This window comes from Podarcis raffonei, chromosome 13 (assembly GCF_027172205.1).
Source record: "Podarcis raffonei isolate rPodRaf1 chromosome 13, rPodRaf1.pri, whole genome shotgun sequence".
Lineage (NCBI taxonomy): Eukaryota > Metazoa > Chordata > Lepidosauria > Squamata > Lacertidae > Podarcis > Podarcis raffonei.
Window position 1 is genome coordinate 34,031,146 of NC_070614.1, and position 21,261 is coordinate 34,052,406.

The following is a 21,261-nucleotide window of genomic DNA, read 5'->3' on the forward strand; positions in this document are numbered from 1 at the left end:
GCTGAAAGTGATAAACCTGACTTCATTGAAACTGTCTGGTAACTTCCGGGCAAGGAAAGTTACAGTGAAGCTGACTAAGGACAGGTAGCCTAGGTAGCCCAAGACACAATAAAACAGAATCACAGAACCCTCATTACACTCTAGTATAATTTCTTCAGACATTGTGTGTATATCAGCCTCTGGGAATGGAGGAGAGGTTGCAAGCCATACAGTGCAAATAATTGCTTGGAGGAGGGAGCAGGAAAGAACAATGGAGTTGGCCAGACTCTTCCCAACCCACTTCTTCATTTTGGATCCAGGTTTGGTGGCCATGAAAGCCAGAACCACCGTGATGGTTTTTGCCAGCACAGAAGAAACAGCAACTGAGAAGGTGATGCCAAAAGCAGTTTGTCGGAGGAGACATGTCACCTTATGGGGTTGTCCAATAAACAGAAATGCACAAAGGAAGCAGAGCAGGAGAGAATGTAGGTAAGATCCCGGTTGTTGGCTTTGACAATGGGGTGTTGTGGTGATTCATGAATATTCCTAGCACTAGAGCTGTGATCACAGAAAAGAAAGAACTAAAGAGGCTAAACTAAGACCCAAAGATTCTTCATAAGACAAGAAACATGTACTCTTAGGGATACACAAGTGCTATGTAATTTGTCTTTACATTTTGTATACATACAACACCAGCCAAAAATCACAGTTCTCCTAGCACCCTACACCGCTAAGAACAACCACAATAGGAATTAAATTATACATCAATTTGCATTTGTTTTTAAAAAGATAGCTCCTCACGCAAGCTCTTCAAACAATGTTGGTGGGGGTTCTTCATTGAATGTTATTGATTCAGAGATGATGAAGGTCTGAGAAGTGGATAGTGTAGATCATCAACCATGCATTTAATGATGTGAGACTTGCACACCATGGGTGGAAGTAGTACAAGAAGTATAGCCAGCGATGATATCATTCTGAGTACCAAACTTTGAATGCTGCATGGTTTATATCTATAGCATCCTATTGGTTTTTCTAGTGGTCACTGCAAATATAAGGGTATGTGCTGGATAGCAGCAAACTCCTTTTGGGAAGAGAGTTACCAATTAAAAGTTGGGCTTTCCCTGTGGAATTGCTAAGAAAACATACTTGTTATATTAAAATAGCATTTCTCATTCATTTAATTAGACAACAAGGGACAGTGTGGAGATATCTCAGTTGGTAGAGCATGAGACTATTAATCTCAGGGTCATAGGTTTGAGCCCCACGTTGAGCTAGTTTTCATGAATCATTGGAAAGCATCATATGCCATTTTGAATAAAGGTGTTAGACCAAACCATTCCAAACTGTACTGTTTGGGATACTTCTGGAGTTATCATTGTCCAATTTGACATGATGGGTATTGAAATTTAGGGGTTGGGTTGATTCTATGTTTGGATACTTTTGGAAGCCATTTTGAATAAAGATGATGGACCAGATTTTTCAAAAGTGCATGGATTTGAAAATTTGAAAATATTGTTGCCAAACTTAGTATAGCGGTTACCAAAATGGAGGTTTTACTCTATGTTTTAAACCATCAGAACAGTGATACCCACACCTGAATGCTGTATATAGCACCAAAATGAAAACTGCATTAAAACATTTTTTTCCTAAAGTGAAATGTGCATTAATGAAGACAGTAGACAGAAACATTGAAAATTTGGACACCTCTGAAGATACTGCAACCCATTTTAGCCTGGGGCTTCCAAAGATGGAGGGCCGATGCAGACAAACCTTTATACAGCAGATCATTAAAAAATGACAGAGATCTGTTCAATTTTCATGTTTTCCTTCTTATTAGCAGATCCCTGCTGTTCAGCTCAGGCCTCAACACAATAATGTAATATTTTGGGGCAAAGATGCAACTCAGCAATCCAGCACTGGAGGCCAAGATAGAGAAGATCTCCACAGCCACCACATATTTTCCCTTCATGCTCAAGTAGGTTGGGACAAAAGAAAGCCAAACACTGCAAAATAGCAACATGCTGAAAGTGATAAACTTGGCCTCGTTGAAACTATCAGGCAATTTTCTGGCAAAGAAAGCCACAGTGAAGCTCACAAGAGCCAGAAAGCCCATGTAGCCCAAAACACAGTAGAACATAGCCACAGACCCCTCATTACACTCTAATACAATTTCTCCAGCCACTGAGTTGAAGTCAACATCAGGGAAAGGAGGAGAGATCACCAGCCACATAGTGCAGATGGCTGCTTGAATAATGGAGCAGGAAAGAACAACAGAGTTTGCCATTCCTTTCCCCACCCACTTCCTCATCCTGGATCCAGGCTTGGTAGCCATGAAAGCCAGAACCACTGTGATGGTTTTTGCTAACACACAGGAAACAGCCACTGAGAAGATGATGCCAAAAACAGTCTGTCGAAGCAGACATGTCACCACCTGAGGCTGGCCAATAAATAGCAATGCACAAATGAAACAGAGAAGGAGGGAAATGAGGAGAGTGTAGGTCAGGATCCAGTTGTTGGCTTTGACAATGGGAGTGTGATGGTGCTTCATAAATGTCCCCAGCACAAATGCTGTAATGAAAGCAAAGGAAAGAGCAAAAGAGGTTAAACTGATACCCAAAGGGTCTTCATAGGACAAAAAACTTGTACTCTTGGGAATACATAAATTCCTATTTCTGTTTGGATATTTTTTGTCTTCACACTTATAACAGTCAGTCATATCTGAAAAAGAAAATATTTTGTATTAATCTCAAAAATACGACGTTTCCTCAACATACTGTGACTTTTCCTTCTTTTCTTTTTTTATTCCATTTAAAAAACAAAAACAAAAATGGTTTCATGAATATACAATTAAAATTTACAATTGTGAATGATGGAGTCCATCTGCTTAGGCTGCCAATCAGAAGTACATAGTTAACTGAGTGAAAATGCAGAAGGGTTGGAAATGCTTCCTGATTGACTTCACATTGTCAAGAACTAACCAAGGGTTTCCAGTCAATATTCTGTAGCCCCTCTCTAAAGCATAATAGAGGGAATGTGTCACTGCATACTTATGTGTATGCTTAATCAGTAAATTAAAAAGAATTCAATCTTAGCAAACCTCTGTATGTGCAGATTGGAAGTTAGCTCTTTGCTGGATTTCTCAAAATATTATGACTTGATTACCTGAAGCATAAAGTTTTAAAATATACATCTAAATAAGTTTTATGAATGTAAATGCACAATGGAAAAGAACTTGGATGGATACTGCTAAACACATATTGAGAGAAAATGCAGATTTACATACATTTTTAAGAGGATTTAAAAAATAATAATAATCAAATTAATGAAGCTGTGTGTAAAAATATGTTTACTAAACGATTAGGTACATTGCCACCCAAATCTTTCTACCAAGTTTCAAAAACTGGAAACAAGAACCTTGGTGAATATATTGTTTCCTGTGGATATTTTTCTTTGATTTAGGGAACCGTATATAAATTTGTGCATATATTTCTTACCCTCCTGGGTTGTAATCTTCCCTTCTGGACATGGGGTGCAGTCATAGCAGCAAAATGGCTCCCCCTCTTTCACTTTCTTGCTAGAACCAGGATGACAACTGTCAGAGCATACAGATTTAGGCAGTGTCTAAATTCAGAAATGAAAGAGAGAGAAAATTCGATTCTCAGAATAATATAGCCATAATCCTCAAGTTTCTGAGACATTTTTGAAGTAGCAAAGGACAGTCCCTGCACTCCTGATTGAGCCTCCCATCTTGAGTGATATTTGTTGTGGGAGCGGGAGACGGTTCTCCAAAGAGAGCTTTTGCCAAGCACTTTAAGATAATAGACATACTTCTTTCTTAGTAGTTCAGGATCTCCACATTTCTTTTTAAGAAGACAGTGGGGGAGAAAGAAATCCGCATTGTTACAGGAGAAGATCCTGCTCATTAGCTGATGAACGAATTAGCATATCATAGAAATGGATAGTTGGAAGGGACCCAGGGGATCATCTAGTGCAGTGGTGTCCAAACTTTTTTCAAAGAGGGCCAGATTTGATGAAGTGAAGTGCCATGGGGGCCGACCAAAGGGCCAACCAAAGTTGTTGACCTTTTTCAAAGATTGAAGTTCAGCTTCTTTTTAGGAATTTACCCAAGGAAATAAGCTACCAACGGGGCCAGATTAAACTGACTGGCGAGCCAGATTAGGCCCCCAAAATGGACTTTGGACATGCCTGATCTAGTGCAACCCCCTGCAATGCAGGAATATGCAGCTGTCCCATACAAGGATTGAACCTGCAACCTTGGCATTTTCAGCACTATACTTCAACCAACTGAGCTATCATGACCCCTGTCTTATATCATCACAATTTCTCTGGAACTTCTTAAGTGCGCTTGAAATGCCACAAGGGTATCAACATTGCCATTATAATTGCATTGCACATTCTGGAAAATGTTCTTGTTGAATAAATTATTTGTTTTGCTATGTTTATTGATCAACCTGACTTGTTAACTAAGTGAAGATGCCTGTAGCCGTGTAAAATAGATGAAATTGCTGAAAAGCATTTAAAAGAAGGTAGCCTCTTCTTTTAACATGGTTGTTTGAAAGATCATTTATTGTGGCAGCTTGCTTCATTCAGCAGTTGTTGTTGTTGTTGTTGTTGTTGTTGTTGTTGTTGTTGTTGTTAAGTCAGTAGTAAGGGAGAGACGAGGCAGGCTGTTGAAGAATCCGGGGTCTTCCTGTCCTGCTGCAACCATCTCCCCTCCTCCCTGGTCTCGGAACAAAAGAGGGATGAAGAGAGCAGAGCAGAGACAGACAAGGTGATGAAGTATCAGATTGCTTGGAAAGACCGGGGGGGGGTGGAACTGTGGGAAGATAGGGATCTTCAGTCCCTGCAACTTCCTCATAGGGGCTAGATCAGACAGGACTATTTGCTGTGCACACTAGGCCTTGTGTCTTGAGCTATCTTGTTTCTTTGAATAAAGAGTTAACTTCATGGGCACCGTGTGAGTTATTGCTGCCCTGCCCTTGACAACTGCTTCTGACAGTTGTGCTATTTTCAATCCCAACAACAGCTAACAGTTTTAATAAGGGCTGAAAAATGCTAAGCAAAATAACATTTGTATATTATTCAGGAGTGTTCATTCAAAATCGGAATCTTCCCAAATGGCTGACGATTACCTCCTACCTGGTTAAACCAGTTATGCCATGTTATGATATCCTCACTGATAGCAAGTGCTTGCTCTGGAGGAACCTGGGGATCAATCTTCCCAACTTTCACTCTTTGAAAGGATTGATTTGAGAAAACAATCCAGTTGGTGACATCAAATCCAGCTACTATCGCCCCATTCTGGTCAAAGGAAATCTTATCCCCAGCACTGTTGTTAAATGAGATATGCCTCAGAAAATGGTGGAGCTAGATTGAAAAGGAAATGGCAGTTCAGGAAGGAATAATGTTGCATTGCATATTTAAGGCTGGAGATTCTAAATATCCATTCTGGATAGAAGCCATCTTTTTTCTTTTCTTTCCCCCCTAGAAAATAACAGGCTTTAAATATAAGTTTGAAGCCACAAATGTATCACTTTTTGAAGTTCATTTTCAAATACAGATGGTCAATAATTATGGCATCCTGTTTCGAAAATGCACAAACAACCATAAAAGCACTGATAGGTTATTGAAAGTGATGGCTCCATGGGTTTCATGGTATATACACTGTGGGTTTACATATCATTCTTTCTATACTGCAGGTTCGGAGGTAAATATGGATCCTTATCCATCATCCACATGCAAAAGGATGGTATGAGCAGGTTTGGGGGAGCCTCAAGAGTCCCATAGACTGCAAGAAGATCAAACCTATCTATTCTGAAGGAAATCAGCCCTTAGTGCTCACTGGAAGGACAGATTCTGAAGCTGAGGTTCCAATACTTTGGCCACCTCATGAGAAGAGAAGACTCCCTGGGAAAGACCCTGATGTTGGGAAAGATTGAGGGCAAAAGGAGAAGGGGAGGGCCGAGGACGAGATGGTTGGACAGTGTTTTCGAAGTTACCAACATGAGTTTGACCAAACTGCGGGAGGCAGTGGAAGACAAGAGTGCATGGCGTGCTGTGGTCCATGGGGTCACGAAGAGTCAGACATGACTAAACGACTAAACAACAACAGGAAGATTTGCAGAGGTACAAAAGAAGACTTTAGGGAAGGAAACCCTGAGGAGGGTACAACCCCCCAAACATCCCAATGAGGACTGAGAACATTTAGCAGCCAAAGAATGCTTACTGTTTGTTAGGGAGGAAAATTGAAAAACTAGGTAGGAAAATGGAAATGTCATGGTATTTAATAATAAAAAATAAATACGCAAATAAATATAATTCATATGTTCACACACCCCAGTATCTAAGCAAATCCTGAGGTCCTTGAACGCACCATTACCCATAAAGAATGTAGACCAATTTTTTGTGTGGGTCCTTTCAAGTAGTAAATTGAATATAACTCAAGTTCATGGAACATTCTATATAGAAATACTTGAATTTACTTCAAAAATAAAACAGAATGTACAAGAAAGGGTTTGAGTACATAGAACTTGCATACACAAATAGGACAATAGTGTCCAGTATCTGTAAGGAATTACACATTTCAAATTCTTTTTACAATTCCAACAAGAAAGCGTGGAGGAGAAATACAATTTTGTCTGCATCTTGATAACCAATTTGTGAACTGTGAACAAATGTGAACTGAAACACCAATTTCCTGCCCAATTCACACTTCTCTGAATTTTGTGGTGCAGTTCATTTGTGAAAAGAATATATATTATATTTAGATGAAATTGCTTGGGAAAATGTATATACTAGTCAAACCTATTTGCAAAAAAACACAAACATAAGGATTTTACAAATATAGCCACATTATCTGAGGAATATGGAGAAGAAAAATTATTTTAAAAACTGTAAAAAAAACATCTTGATGAAGGTGGAATGAAAAACACAGACTAGAACTCAGCTGGAATAAAACTCATATTTTCATTTTTGCTGTAGATTTCTACTTCAATTTTCAAACATTCCCTCTTCTGTGGTACACAGTGAAGAGGCAGGGCATATAATGCAGATGAGGATGCTCAGCCCCTTACCTGCCACAGCTGTTGATTCTGAAGCTTCAGTTCTCCACGGCCTGCCATTGATCTGTGTTTGACTTGAGATGTAGACATGGCATGCAAAGCTTGGGCCACAACATAAACAGCATTGTAGATGTTGTAGCTGTGGCTGGTCATGCTCATTTCAAAAAAAGGACCAGGAAGATTCTCCAATCTCTCTTCCCCGGTGCAGATATCTCCCTTCACATTGCCAGTAACTTGATTTGTGAATACACAACCAAATGCCTGTTGCCAGAAGTCCATGATAAAACCATCCCCTTTTGAGCTAGAAGGGTTTTTGTTCTCAACAAATTTGTGAAATCCTGGTACATCACCAGAACGAGCTGTGAAGGAGAGGGCCCCGTGCAGTATTTCTGTATCCCAAGTCCTTTGATAAACAAATGATGTTAGCTCCATCTGGCCTGTCATAATCCACACTTTACCTTTTGGCTTACTTGGCATTTGTTCTTGTTCTGACAGATACGGAAACCATCTGAAAAAAGGCACAGCATACGATTCCCCATAGACCACAACTGCATTGGCTTTGTTGTTAATTATATTATCATGGATTTTTGCCCCCTTGTTAAACAAAGCATTAACTTCTGTGATAAAAGTGAATTTCTGAGTTCTTTCAGTGAAGGCAAAACAAATACCACTCTGGGAGAAAAGTGGAACTACAGTTTGTACAAATCTATCTCCATATTCATCATTGCTGGTAAGGATCCCAATCCATGTCCACCTGAAATGCAGAAGGAAATAGAGAATCCCCTGATACTGGAGGTCTTCCTTGGGGCTCATCTGGTAGAAATAAAGTCCTGGGGTTTTATCATTCATCAACGGTGCAGATCCATATATGAGCTAAAGAGAAATGTGGGGAAGGAAGAAAGTGACAGAAGTGATAACCACTTTAACCTGAAACATGTTGTTATATCAACAATTCTTCCAACGGTGCTATGAAACTGGTATGTATAGAGAGTGGAAGCAGGGGCAGACTTTTGTAATATGGTGCCCTTAGCAAGGACAAAATTTGTTGTCCCCCTACATATTTCTTATTTTCACAATAATTCCTTAATTATGTATTGTTGTTTCCTCAGCTTGGTGTGAGGAAATCACTCACACCCACCCATATACGTGTCACTGGAGGAAGCAGAGAGAACAGTGTCATGCCTAAGGATTTCCAATAAATTCAAGGTGTAAGAGATAATTGCAACAATACTGAGGACTTCTTGGCTCAAAAGTCTCACTCTTTAGAGACATAATTGTAAAAAAAGATGACGTATATATATCCTGAAGCAGAGCCAAAAGTTTTCAAGAGATAAGAAGTTCCCTGAATGCTCCCCAAATTGTCATTGCAGTGGTTGAAATGAAAAATAAAAACTTCTGCCTCAGGATTAGGCTGCAGTTTTAAAAAATCTCCCATCCAACATTCACGCAAAAAATATGTCCCTCTGGTTATTTGGAATGCACAGATTTGTTTTTCTAAACTACATCATACAACATAGATGGAGTAAATCCCTATTCTGGACACCAAGAGAGAAATATCCCACCTGTGGAACCTTATAGATATCCAATATTGTTGCCACTTGAAGGGAAGTCTGGGAGTCCAGTCCCCCAATGATGGCTAAAAGGTTTTGCTTTATGTCACAGATGTAGTTGGGCACAAATGTTTCCAGTGTGGATGTGAGTAACATTGTGGCATGATAGGTCCATTTGGCATTGAAATAGCTGTCATAGATATGGAAGCCTAGAGTGACATTAGGTAGGATCTGAGGATTTTCATTGATCTCCTTCACTGCAAATTGCAAGGCCAGGATGTTCTGGTAATGCTTAGGCACCACACTAGAAAGAGAGTTGCATTCCTTATCAGAAAAGTATGCCACACTTTGTAAATGCTTCACAGCTATGTTCTACATTGAGTTCCAGTGTTTGTCATTAGGTCAGTTAGGCTGCCTATGGGGCAGACCTCAAAGGAGTGATTCTGTCTTCACATGAGAGGAATACTGACCATTTAGAAACCAAGTGATAGATTTCCTGCAACCAGGGCTTTTTTCAGCTAAAGTTTGCCGGAACCAGTGCTAGCACCACTGTGGGTGCCATTGCCATTATAAGAGAACACTGGTGGCATTCATGCTGAGTTCTGGCACCTCTTTTCCTAGAAAAATAGCAATGCCTGCAATGTTTACTAAATGAAATGAATGAACTCTACCCCGTGTCTGAGAAATCTCAGAGGTAACAGTGCATCAGTTCAGAATTACATTGCAAAGAATAATTTTTTATGGCTTCAACCTAAGTAGCCTGTCCCTTTTTTTTAAAAAAAAAAACATATTTAAATGTGGGGGAGGGCAAACTACAGCCCCCAAATTGCCATGAAGCCTTGACCAAAGAAGGAAATAATTATCACACAATGTCAAAGCTGGAAAGTGGCAAACATTTTATATACAGATAAATATAGATTAAGGCTGTATCCACACTCCCAATTACTCTACAACCAGTACTCCCCACTCCCCACTGCTGGTTTGGGACATGAGCAGCACATGACATGAGCAGCAATCCATATTTATCCTGTATGTGCTCCTTCATGTCATCTTATGAAATACAGTGTTTCCCCGCAAACCAGCTTTAATCCAAATCGAGAAAAAGCATAATCTAGATGTGTTCAAAAACAGTAACCTGTACATATCTTAAATCTCGAACAACTTATCTTAGATACAGGATGTGAGGATGGGGCTGAGAAAGATTTCTGTCTCAGACCTTGAGGAACTGCTGCCAGTAAGAGTTCAAATTGAACTAATTGGACCAATCACATTATAACACAACTTTAACACACTTTCATTGAACTGTAAGATCATCCACATCAGTAGAAAAGTAGATGTCTGAGAATAATTCAAAGAACTTTGAAATGGTTGTGAGAATAAAAGGGGATAAGTGTGCAAATCCGTTTTGTTTTTTTCAGAAGAATGTCTATTTTATATATCATATTCTAGAATACTAAATATCATGTTTGCAGAAGGCAAAAAGAGGATTTAACTATTTCTAAATATGTGGGCAAATATACATGTGTTATTTTATGACAATATTAATTATGAAAAATGATTGTGATACACACACACATAAGGTGCAGGTGGAGAGACGGAGCACAAGTCACACATTGGGACAGAGTAACCATGCAGAAACATTTTTGGCAGATAACTTGACAGAGGAATTAAAAGCTTCAATCCACCTTGGTATTCATTAAGGTTTTTTGAGATGGACCAGCCCATCAAAGATTCCCTTGCCTTGGTTAAAAAATAACCAGAGTCCCCTTCCCCTCCACTTAAAAAAAACCAAGGAGACAACTGTTATTTTTCCATTCTAATTTGAGGGATCTAGAAAATGATATGCATTAATACTTTGCCAGGGATTGAACTCCCATGCAAATGTTGCCACGTGTAATGAACCCAGTTGCCTGCCATGGTATATAAGGGATTAAAGTATGAAGCAAAGTAGAAGCCTGAAATTATTAATTCCTTACTTAAGCTCTTCAGGTAATGCTGGTGGGGGTTCTTGGCTGAAGGCTATTGAGTTGGAGATGATGATGCTGTGAGACGCGATTCCACCAATGATGAAGTCTCCATTCTGATCATACTGGTGGAGTGGAGGCTGTGGATCAGGGATATTGCATTTAACAATGTGAGTCTTGGATATTACATGAGGAAGTAGCATCAACATCAAGACCAACAATGCCACCATCCTTGCTACAAACATTGCCTTAAAACTGAAAAAAAGTATTTCTTACTATGACAGTATCATTGAGAAAAAATATTGGCAATTGAGTCTCCTTATAGGTATAAAATACAGAATGCAAGAAAATGTTTTGTGTTTTTTTTAAAAAAATCCTGATCATGCTGAAAGATCCTTGTCTATTCACATTCCCTAAGTCTAGCTGTGATCGCTAGAGATTGTCAGTCTTCTTGAGCACCTTCCATATATTTTGAATTTCAATTTCCAGCATTCACCACTGGTTGGTTCTATTGAAGTTGTAGTCCAAAACAGTTGGAGGACATCATTTGGGGGAAGATTTGTGTATATTATCTTTTACAGACTATCTCATTAGCTTTGATAGTGTCCACGTTCATGCGGGGCTAGAGAAACTGGAGAATTACTATACTTATGATAATTAAAGGAAACATGTTCACCAACTGAAATCTATCAATTCTCTGAGGAATTGTGAAACTGAATTTGTTTGCCTATCTTAACAGAAGTTATAATTTTCACTTAGTTGGGTGAAAGTTAGGCATTACTTTTGTTAACTTTGTGAACTGGTCAATTGATTTTGCTCACACACTTCTTCTGTACTTAAAAGGGGTAGGAGCCTTTGCCAGCACACCCAAGAAAGATGGGTAACAGGTTATCTTTATTAAAACTAATGAGGTCCGGGCAGTGAGGTGGATTAATGGGAGGATTTCAACTTTCCTAGCTCCCAAGTCAGTTGCCTGTCACATGCTGTGTTTTTACAGCAAGGTCCAAGGAAACTCCTTTCACCTTACCATGTGCTCTATATGTGTATGTGTACACACACCACATGTGCACCATGGCCCATTGGCCAATGTTCACCTCGATGTTGCAAGACCCAAACACCTCTCTGGCTTTGCTTCTAGTTGGACATTCTTCTGTAATTTTCCTTAAATGATCAACTAACAAGGTCCATACGCTGCTCCCAGAGTGCACAGAGCCTTGATGATATGTAAACACTGAGACAAAGTATTTTAAACTCAGTATCACTAGACAACTGAACCACTCAAAGCTCTGGGGAGAAAGATACAATGCATTCTATGACACTGTGAACAGTTAAAGGCGCACAGGGTCCAGCTGTATTGTAAGCTATCTAGGACCTAGTGAAGCTGGCAATAAGAGGCAGAAAAAAGAGCAGGCAAAACAGAATGTTGCAAAAGCAGGCATAAACATCCTACATGCACGTAATCTCTGTAATAAGTGCAATTCAGTGGGCCCACAATTTGCACTCACTTTACATACACCATAGTAACCTTCCGCAAGTGAGGAAAATAAATAAATAAATAAATAAATAAATAAATAAAGGAAGGTCAATACGCCATAGCAACATTCCGCAAGTGAGGATAGATAGATGATAGATAGATAGATAGATAGATAGATAGATGATAGATAGATAGATAGATAGATAGATAGATAGATAGAGGTCACTAAGCAATATTTTTAATTTCTTTTTGCTTTGATATATTTTATTATGCAGCAGAATATACATCTTTTTATAATTATAAGTAAAATAAAATAGTAGCTTTTGCCTGAATGGCAAGTGATATGGCTTCTTTTGTACATGGAGATGCATAAACATGAGCAGATCTCGTAATAGATTGAGAGTGTGTGTTTGGAAAGCTTTAAGGAAAATCTAACCACAATAAGGGAACCATTCAGAAAATTACAAAGGTAGGAGTGTAAACATGATAGGTGCTGCAAGAGGAACATTCAGGCTTATATTGAGTGCAGACAAAAACCCCTCAGGTATGCAATTTATAGCAACATGTACCAAACAGTCATTCAGCCTTCCTCTTTATTAGATGTTCCCTGTTATTCAGCTCAGGCCTCAGCACAATCAGATAACATTTGGGAAGGAAGATGCAACCCAGCAGCCCAGCGCTGGAGGATAAGATGCAGAAGATCTCCACTGAAACCATATATTTTCCTTTGGTGCTCAGGTAGGAAGGAACAAAGGATATCCAAACACTGCAGAAGACCAACATACTGAAAGTGATAAACTTGGCTTCATTGAAACTGTCAGGTAACTTTCTGGCAAGGAAAGCCACAGTGAAGCTAACAATTGCTAGGAATCCCATGTAGCCAAGAACAGAGTAGAACATTGTTACAGACCCCTCATTACATTCTAATACAATTTCTGAAGTCAAAGAATGCATGTCAACATCTGGGAATGGGGAGGAGGTTGCAAGCCATATAGTGCAGATGCCTGCTTGAATAAGAGAACAGGAAAGAACAATAAAATTGGCCAGTCTCTTCCCTACCCACTTCCTCATCTTAGATCCTGGTTTGGTGGCCATGAAAGCCAGAACCACTGTGATAGTTTTTGCCAGCACACAAGAAACAGCCACTGAGAAGATGATGCCAAAAGCAGTTTGTCGGAGGAGACATGTCACCTTCCAAGGTTTGCCAATGAATAAAAAAGCACACAGGAAGCAGAGTAGAAGGGAGATGAGGAGTGCGTAGGTGAGGTCCCGGTTGTTGGCTTTGACAATGGGAGTGTTGTGGTGCTTTATAAACGCCCCTAGCACCAGAGCTGTCATCATAGAAGAAGAAAGAGAAAAACAGGCTAAACTGATCCCCAAAGGTTCTCCATAAGACAGGAAACTTACTTTCTTGGGAACACATGCATCTTTTGGGGGGGTTGCATAGTGTTCATCTGGACATTTAAAACAGTCATTCATATCTGAAAACGAAAAGTCTGATGTTAATCTTCACTCCACAAATCTTACTAACTAGGTGTAAATGTTCCTCATGCACAGTTAAAGCATATGTAGCCCTACCACCCTAACACACTGGAAGTAGTGATTTGTCCGTGGCAGTTTTGTGACAGTCACCATAAACAACAGTTATATCCCATCATTAAGGACAGTGATGCAACAGGACAAATACATTAAAATCACAGTGATTATAAAATCCTGATTTTCCTTTGAGTAGGCAGCTATTTATAAATCTTGAAGTAAGAGTAAAAGCTGTTCTAAGATTTCTAAGGTGCACTGTTATCATTTGTCCAATTATTCCTACAAGACTGAGAGAACAACATCCTGTTCAATGAAAAGAGCAAAAGAACCTGTGATAGTTCTAGACTCAAGGGCAGTAATGGGGGATAAATTTGGTCCACATTTCATAGCTTATCAACCTGACCTGGCACTCCCAAGGATCTCCCTAACTTTGTGGTGCAATCCTGGTTCATGTGTATGGAGGTCCTGGGCTTCCCAGATGACAATACCCTCTTTTGGCCTCACTGATGTGATCAATAAGAAAGGAAAGCAATACATTAGGCACCAGCTTGGCTGTGGGAATTGCCGGTAGGAGGCAAAGAAGACACCATTCAAGTGCATTAGGGCCTCAGCTCTAGATTTGAGTATGATTTACTTCAGGCATAGGCAAACTTGGCCCTCCAGATGTTTTGGGACTACAACTCCCATCATTCCTGACCACTGGTCCTGTTAGCTAGGGATGATGGGAGTTGTAGTCCCAAAACATCTGGAGGGCCAAGTTTGCCTATGCCTGAATTACTTCTTAGCTTATTCTTTTCCAAGAGATGTCCTTTCAAGGCAGGGGGTATCGATTGTTCTTGGGGTTTACTCCTGAATATTTCCTCATAAATGAATACAGCCACAAAGCAGTGGAAGTTTAGGATCTGAGTTTTCCTTTTCCTAGATGAAATTAGGAAGCCTTCACAGGTTGATGGTCCCATCTGCCCCCCACTTCTCTCCACAGCATGTGCAGAAACCACCTTCTTGATCATTGGACCCACTATTGGTCTTGTCCATTCAGTCTGCTGCAGCCTGTCTTCTCATGAAGGGCAAGTCCCTAACTCACGGAAGTAGCCATTGGCTACCTTCACCTGGTTAGCTGGCCATTGAAGCTGTTCCCGGGGTGTGGCCACTGTTGGATGCTGACAGCTTCTAGAAGTCACAAATGAGAGCCAAGTACAGCAGGGGGGACCAGTGATGGACAAACTACCCAGAAGGAGCACAGCATGTCTCCCACCAAAGATATTGCTTTCCATACACCCCCCACACACACCGCAGATCTTAAGTTGGAATAAAATGTAAAATGTAAAATGTAAATTTTTTCTTTGTTACCCTGCCTTTCATTTCACCCCATTGTTTGTTCATATCACTGCTTTGATTGATGCTATGATATTTGATAACACTGGGTTCTTCTGTTAATTTCAACAACTGAACTTAAGCATTTATTATATGAAATTTGAGCTAGGAGGATGCATTCTACTTAGCTCATGCAGCATTTCAACAGTTCATGACCAGAAAAATAATGGATAAGTGCAGTGAAAAGATTTAGAAGAAAACACAGCTTGCCCCTGGCTCATTAGGGTGTGATTGTCAGATTCTTTAACCTGCCCTCCCTCTCTCTACTGACTCTATAGGAAAAGCTGTACATCCCATTCAAAATTGAACCTCCCAACATCAGGAAGAACTTTCCAACAATAAGAGTGTTGAATAGTGGAACGAACTCCCTCAGACTCTCCTTCACTGGAGGTTTTTATGCAGAGGTTGCGTGGCCATGTGTCATTGAAGCTTTACTTGAGGTTCCTGCATTGCTGAGGTTGGACTAGATGACCCTTGGAGTTCCCTCCAACTCTACCATTCTATGATTTTATGTTATCTGCTGTTACTTTAGTTTATGGTGAGTTTATTCTGCATTAACATTTATTGTACATGGCCCTGTGACAATATGGTGAAGAAAAATCCTTAATAAACAAGTAAATAAAATGATATTTACATATCAGTTCCTCTGGATTACAGCCAATCTTAATACTAACTTCTACAATATAGTTCTTACCCTTCTCATTTGAGATCTTCCCTTCTGGGCATGGGAAGCAGTCATAGCAGCAAAATGGTTTCCCCTCTTTCACTTTCTTCCTAGAACCTGGATGGCAAGTCTCACTACATAACGAAAGAGGTCGTGTCTAATGCATAGAGGAAAGAGGAGAAAACAAATCTTGAGGATGATCACCCAGACATACCTGGAATACTGTAGTCGGAGATCAGCAAAAAAATGTCTGGGAAAATCCAGACGTATGGCAACCCGTGTTGGCAGTGTCGTTTTTGCCGATTTTCCTCAAAAATAGCTCAAAACCTTCATTTTTTGCAATTTTGCCAATAATTTTAATTCTAGTATGTTTATTCACTCTCTTTGGCTCATCCAGAAACTAACGTTACTTCTGAACTCATATCTTATGTTTCTTAACTGAAGTGCTTAAAATATACTAGTTCTACATTTCATTTGTTATTTTCCTGTTTCCAGAGCAGAAAATCAAGTGTTCAAAGGGGTTTATTAGGAAAGTGTTTAATATAGTTAATCCTGATTTCTAACATGGTAGGGTGAACATGTACTGAAAGTATCATGGACCTTCATAGCAATTCTATTGTGTGTTTTGTGTAGGGAGCTCAAATGTAACCTAAAGATAAGTGTCTTCTTTGTAGAAACCCACCGTTTAAAAAATGCTGATTTGTAGATAATAAACTGTTCTTCAGGCAGTTTATTATTTTGAGAAACTCAGGAGAAAAGAAAGTAATATTTCTAAATTTAAAGCAGATACATAATAGGTGAGTGCACCAATAACAGCATTAGGTTCAGACTCATTCTACACAATCGTTGTCTGAGGAACTATAATGCTTGACCCAAGCCCATCCAAGTCTTCTTCAATTCCTCACACCCATTCAATATTGGGATTTTTTAAAAAAAGAAAGACAATGGAATTTGCAAGCACACTAGTGCCCCTAGAGGGAATGAATCCTGATAAAATATAGGTAAATGGTTTAAGAGGCTTTTATATAAACTGTTTCTCTCCCCCCCTTTCTTTTACTTTCCTTTTTTATGGAATTGGGTGGAAATTCCAGCAAGATCTGACAGCATCAGTACTCCAGAATTTCAGAACTATAGTTTTCAGAAAGACAATTTTTCCACAAGGCCAGCTGTTAGCATTTTGGTATGAATAAAAAAAGCTATAACTTAAACTCCATTAATGATTTGTGAGCAATTGTCTGAAAATCGGTCATGAGAAGGATGCCCTGGCAAGAAAACTGCAAAATCATAGAAAAAGAGGTTGAGGGGTTTTTGTACTAATAAACATTAACATTGATTTTGAGTGAGAGAACTCAACGGGATTTGCTTTCTGAGTAAAATGATTTTTTTGTGATTACAAGGTTGACATGTCAATAACCACAGAAATTTCTGTATGCTGCCTTTCCACTCTGGTGTTTGCTTTCCTTTCCCCCTTCATTCCATCCTAGCATGATGGCATTCTTGTATAGCACTGATTTAATTTTAGAATTGCCAAAACACCACAGAGCACTCCACAAGTTCCTCTTACCGTTTGTGCCTCCTTATACAGGATCTGCTTCACATCTGACCAGCACAGTATTCCTATGAGGCACCCTGCTTTGCCTTTGATTTCAGGATTTGTCTAATTCTGATGCTCTTCCCAGTTAATGCTATAGTCAGCAAAAAGATGTGACAATGAAGCAAGACTGAATTGCTTGAGTATCACTATAAACACTGAGATTCAGCATACAAGCAAGAGTCAAAGATGACCCAAACTATGTATGTATTGTAGCCTACCTGGTTAAACCAGTAGTGCCAAGTGATGGCATCCTCATTGATGGTTAACATTTTGTCAAAAGGAGCTTGTGGATCTACCTTCCCAATCTTCACTTTTGATTGATTTGGTAAAAGAATGTAGTTGATAATATCAAATCCAGCTGCTAATTTCCCATTCTCATCCAAGGATATCTTGTCTCCAGCACTGTTGTTAAATGAGATGCATCTCAGAATGTGATGGAGCTATATTGAAATAATAATAAAAGGTTTAGAAAATGCTACAGATGTGAGAACAGAGCAAGAAACTTCATTTGTTTCACAATCCATGCATTTATTTGTTTCTAAAAGTGCATTCATATTTGTTATGTATGTCATCATTTGTTTGTCTATCTGTTTGCAGAGGCAACTTCAGAACTTTGTGTCAGCTATTATTTTATTCTCTAGGGATGTCAAGGACATTGGAATACAATGTTTACTTCTGTACTGGCTGTTAGCCCTTTAGTGTTAACCACAACAACAACAAAAGAAAGTAGCCAGGGATCAATAAACGATTTACAATTCTAACTGGTGGAAAGAAGAAGGAAGACATAACTTTAAGGATAGGAAGTGTCTGTGGAGAAAGCTTTCTGTTCAGATTACTGCTGTTAGATCCAGAACTTACAATATTGCCCCTGTTAAATTCAAAATATGATACCTTCCAAAATTGTTGATTCTGAAGCTTCAGACCCACTCCATCCAACATTGGTCGGTGTTTTCGCCTAGTTGAGGACATGGCCTGTAAAGCATGAGCCACAGCGTAGACAGCATTGTAGACACTATAGCTATGGCCAGTCATTCTCATTTCAAAATAGAAAAAAGGAAGGTCCTTTAGCTTCTCTTTCCCTGTGCAAATATTCCCCTCCATATCACCCTGATTTGTATTTGGAAATACACAATCAAAGGCATTTTTCCAGAAGTCCTTGATGAAACCATCTCCAGAAATGCTGTAAGGGTTTCTACCTTCTGCAAACTGGTGAAATCCTGTCAGATCTTTGAACTGATATGAGAAGGCTATAACATCATGGAATTTGTCTGTATCCCAATTCCTTTGATAGGAAAAAGATGTGAGCTCCATCTGAGCTGTAGTTATCCAAATTTTGCCTTTTGGTTTCTTTGTCAGGTGCTCTATATCTGACAGATATGGCAACCACCTGAAATAGGACAAAGAAAAGGATTCTCCATAAGCCAGAATTACATTGGCTTTGCTGTTCATCACTTTAAAATTTATTTCTTTCCCCCGATTCACCATACTTGCAATGTCAGAGATAAAAGCAGTTGTGGGAACTCTTTCTATGAAGGCAAAACAGACACCTTTCTGGGGAAACACTGGAAGCACGGTTTGCACAAATCTTTCTCCATCATCAGTGTCCATAACAACAACCCCAATCCAAAACCATCGGAAGCGCAGAAGCAAAGAGAGAATCCCCTCATACTGAAGCTCTTCCTTGGGAACCATCTGGTAGAAGGAAAGGCCTGGGTGTTTATCACGTATCACTGGAGCAGGGCTATATGTTAGCTGAAGATACATGTGAAGGTGAAATGGATTAGAAAATAAAAATAGCATTTAATTATCACTTCCAGTTGATCAAAGCATTTGAGATATGTTTATTTAGCTCATAGCTGCCATTGTCAATGAGTTTCAGATATGCTATAATTTTAATCATATTCTAGTACAGCAAAATGTATTTGCATGTGTGCATATTATTGTTTTAATTGTTTGTGTATGAGAATGTCTTGATGGACTTGCAATCAATAAACTTTGTTAGGTTTGACTTCAGCTTGAGTCAGACAGTTAGTATCACAAGTCCCATGCTGTGGAGCACGTTTTCAGCAAAGATTTGGCAGACACCCGCACTTTTGACATTCAGGTGCCCATCAAAAACGTTTTTATGTCAACAGGCCTTTGCCGCTGTTCAGCTAGTCACTTTAATTATTATTTATAGGGGTTTTAATTAATTTTTAATTGTATACCTCACTGATTTTTACAAATAAATAAATAAATGCATGCAAATATTTTGGGATGAATGCTCATTGCACAGCCAATGTAATGTAACCTCCACACAAGTTTTGTGCAACTGTATAATCATTAATGGTCAATAAACAACCAGTTTTGAAACTCCTCAAATTATTTATGGCACAAAATCTTCCTAGACACTTCTAGGAATAAAATGTAGGCCCACAGAAGAAGCTTCCAAAAATGTTCTGTTAACTTATTAATCAATTCACAAAGTGAGCTATCTGACAAAGGAAATGTATGAATAATTAATCTGTCATACACCACTCACATATCATACCTGTGGAACCTTGTAGACATCCAGAATAGTTGCCATATCGAGAGATGTTTGGGAGTCCAGTCCACCAATTACTGCAGTTAGCTTATTCTGTATATCACAGTTGTAGTTTGGAAAAAATCTTTCCAATGTGTAAGTAAGCAACATTGTGGAAATGTAGGTCCACTTAGCATAGTAATAGTTGTCATAAATGCAGAAACCCAAGGTAATGTTGGGTAAGATATGAGGGTTTTCATTAATCTCCATTACTGCAAAGGCCAAGGCCAGGATGTTCTGGTAATTCTTAGGCAATACTCTACAATGAGAGTCAGATTCTATATCAGAAGCATATTCCACAAGCATAATTGCTATGAAGGAAATAATTAGCTTTAGTGTATATATAAATGCTAAATCAATAAGAATAACCATGACTCCTGGGCTTGAGATGACCCACAACAAAGAATGGATGCTTCCAGGTTGCAATGCTTCACTCTCATTCAAGATGTGCAGGCCTTACATATATTTGAATTCATATTCAAAATCTGATAATCTCTTCTTATAAATCCTATACAGTAATTTCTTCAATAGCAATAATAATATTGGTATTCCACATTTTATGAATTTTATCCTAAGTTAGCTACTCAGAGAAGACCCATTGAACCCAATGGACAGGACTCAGGCTCGTTAATTCCAATGAGTCTCTTCTGAAAAGGACTTAGCTGGACACAACTCTAACTATTTACCAAGTTGCTTATGGATATATTGTCAATAGGACTGTCAACAGGACTGTTGACAGATGAAACTACAGTAAGTCTCAGAAATACGAGAAGGAATGGAAACTGGCAGTAGAGCTCTAAGGGTGAGGGAGAAATCTCACAGTATCATAAATCTAATCAAGGGCTGATTATGTCACACGCTTCTGGTGAAACCAAGTTTCTTAAAGCGTTACATGAACACTAAAGAGATATAATACAAGAAGTTTTTGAAAAGCAGCTACAGTGTAGGAATGGTAGAGTTGATAAGTGAATACTTTCCCTTATCAGTAAATAAATCTGGGAGACTATTCATAATGCAAAAAAGAAGTTTTGAAAGAAGTTAAACCACTTTCCCCATCTTGATGATCCCAATCCATACCAGACCTACATGCCAATCTGGTTTGACAGTATAGAATTAAGCAGCCTTTTGTACCCAAAATATAAGGTATCCTTTAATTTATTTGAACAGCCTCAGCTAATACGTCACAGTTCAGAGGCCGTGACTCTAGCATGGACCAATCTACTGTCAAAACAAATGGAACTAAGAACAAGCAAGAGTTAAATCCTTACATAAGATCCTCCAAAGGTGGCGATGGAGGTTCTTCAGTGAATTCAATTGAATAGGCAAAAAAGCCACCATATGAAGCAATCCCTCCAATGATGAGGTCTCCTAACTGATGATACTTGTGAAGAGGATAGTGTGGATACTGGATCCTGCATTTCACAGTGTGAGCCTTGTATGGCATGTGAGGAAGCAGTATCAGCAGTAGCACTAGAACCATC

The 21,261-nt window shown here is 39.1% G+C and overlaps 2 protein-coding genes across 2 annotated transcripts; both read right to left on the bottom strand.

Annotated features, from left to right (window-relative positions):
- Positions 1-1,795: 1,795 nt before the first annotated feature.
- Positions 1,796-10,805, bottom strand: LOC128398847 (vomeronasal type-2 receptor 26-like). Its single transcript, XM_053360106.1, has 6 exons — positions 10,588-10,805; positions 8,624-8,915; positions 7,074-7,934; positions 5,140-5,367; positions 3,474-3,600; positions 1,796-2,697 (listed from the first exon to the last, which is right to left on the bottom strand). Exons 1-6 carry the CDS (start codon positions 10,803-10,805, stop codon positions 1,796-1,798), a joined length of 2,628 nt encoding a protein of 875 aa, XP_053216081.1.
- A 1,820-nt stretch (positions 10,806-12,625) lies between these two features.
- On the bottom strand, positions 12,626-21,260 carry LOC128398848 (vomeronasal type-2 receptor 26-like). Its single transcript, XM_053360107.1, has 6 exons — positions 21,049-21,260; positions 19,748-20,039; positions 18,109-18,969; positions 17,436-17,657; positions 15,654-15,780; positions 12,626-13,530 (listed from the first exon to the last, which is right to left on the bottom strand). The coding sequence occupies exons 1-6, from the start codon at positions 21,258-21,260 to the stop codon at positions 12,626-12,628; spliced, it is 2,619 nt and encodes an 872-aa protein (XP_053216082.1).
- Position 21,261: the final 1 nt, after the last annotated feature.

Coding starts and splice junctions, on each gene's coding strand:
- LOC128398847 (XM_053360106.1), bottom strand. CDS start 10,805: ATGGTGGCATTGTTGGTCTTGATGTTGATGCTACTTCCTCATGTAATA. Junction 8,916..10,587: donor GCATTACCTGAAGAGCTTAA/GTAAGGAATTAA, acceptor CTCTCTTTCTAG/TGTGGTGCCTAAGCATTACC. Junction 2,698..3,473: donor GAAGATTACAACCCAGGAGG/GTAAGAAATATA, acceptor TTTCTTTTTCAG/ATATGACTGACTGTTATAAG.
- LOC128398848 (XM_053360107.1), bottom strand. CDS start 21,260: ATGGTTCTAGTGCTACTGCTGATACTGCTTCCTCACATGCCATACAAG. Junction 20,040..21,048: donor CCACCTTTGGAGGATCTTAT/GTAAGGATTTAA, acceptor CTCTCATTGTAG/AGTATTGCCTAAGAATTACC. Junction 13,531..15,653: donor GAAGATCTCAAATGAGAAGG/GTAAGAACTATA, acceptor TTTCGTTTTCAG/ATATGAATGACTGTTTTAAA.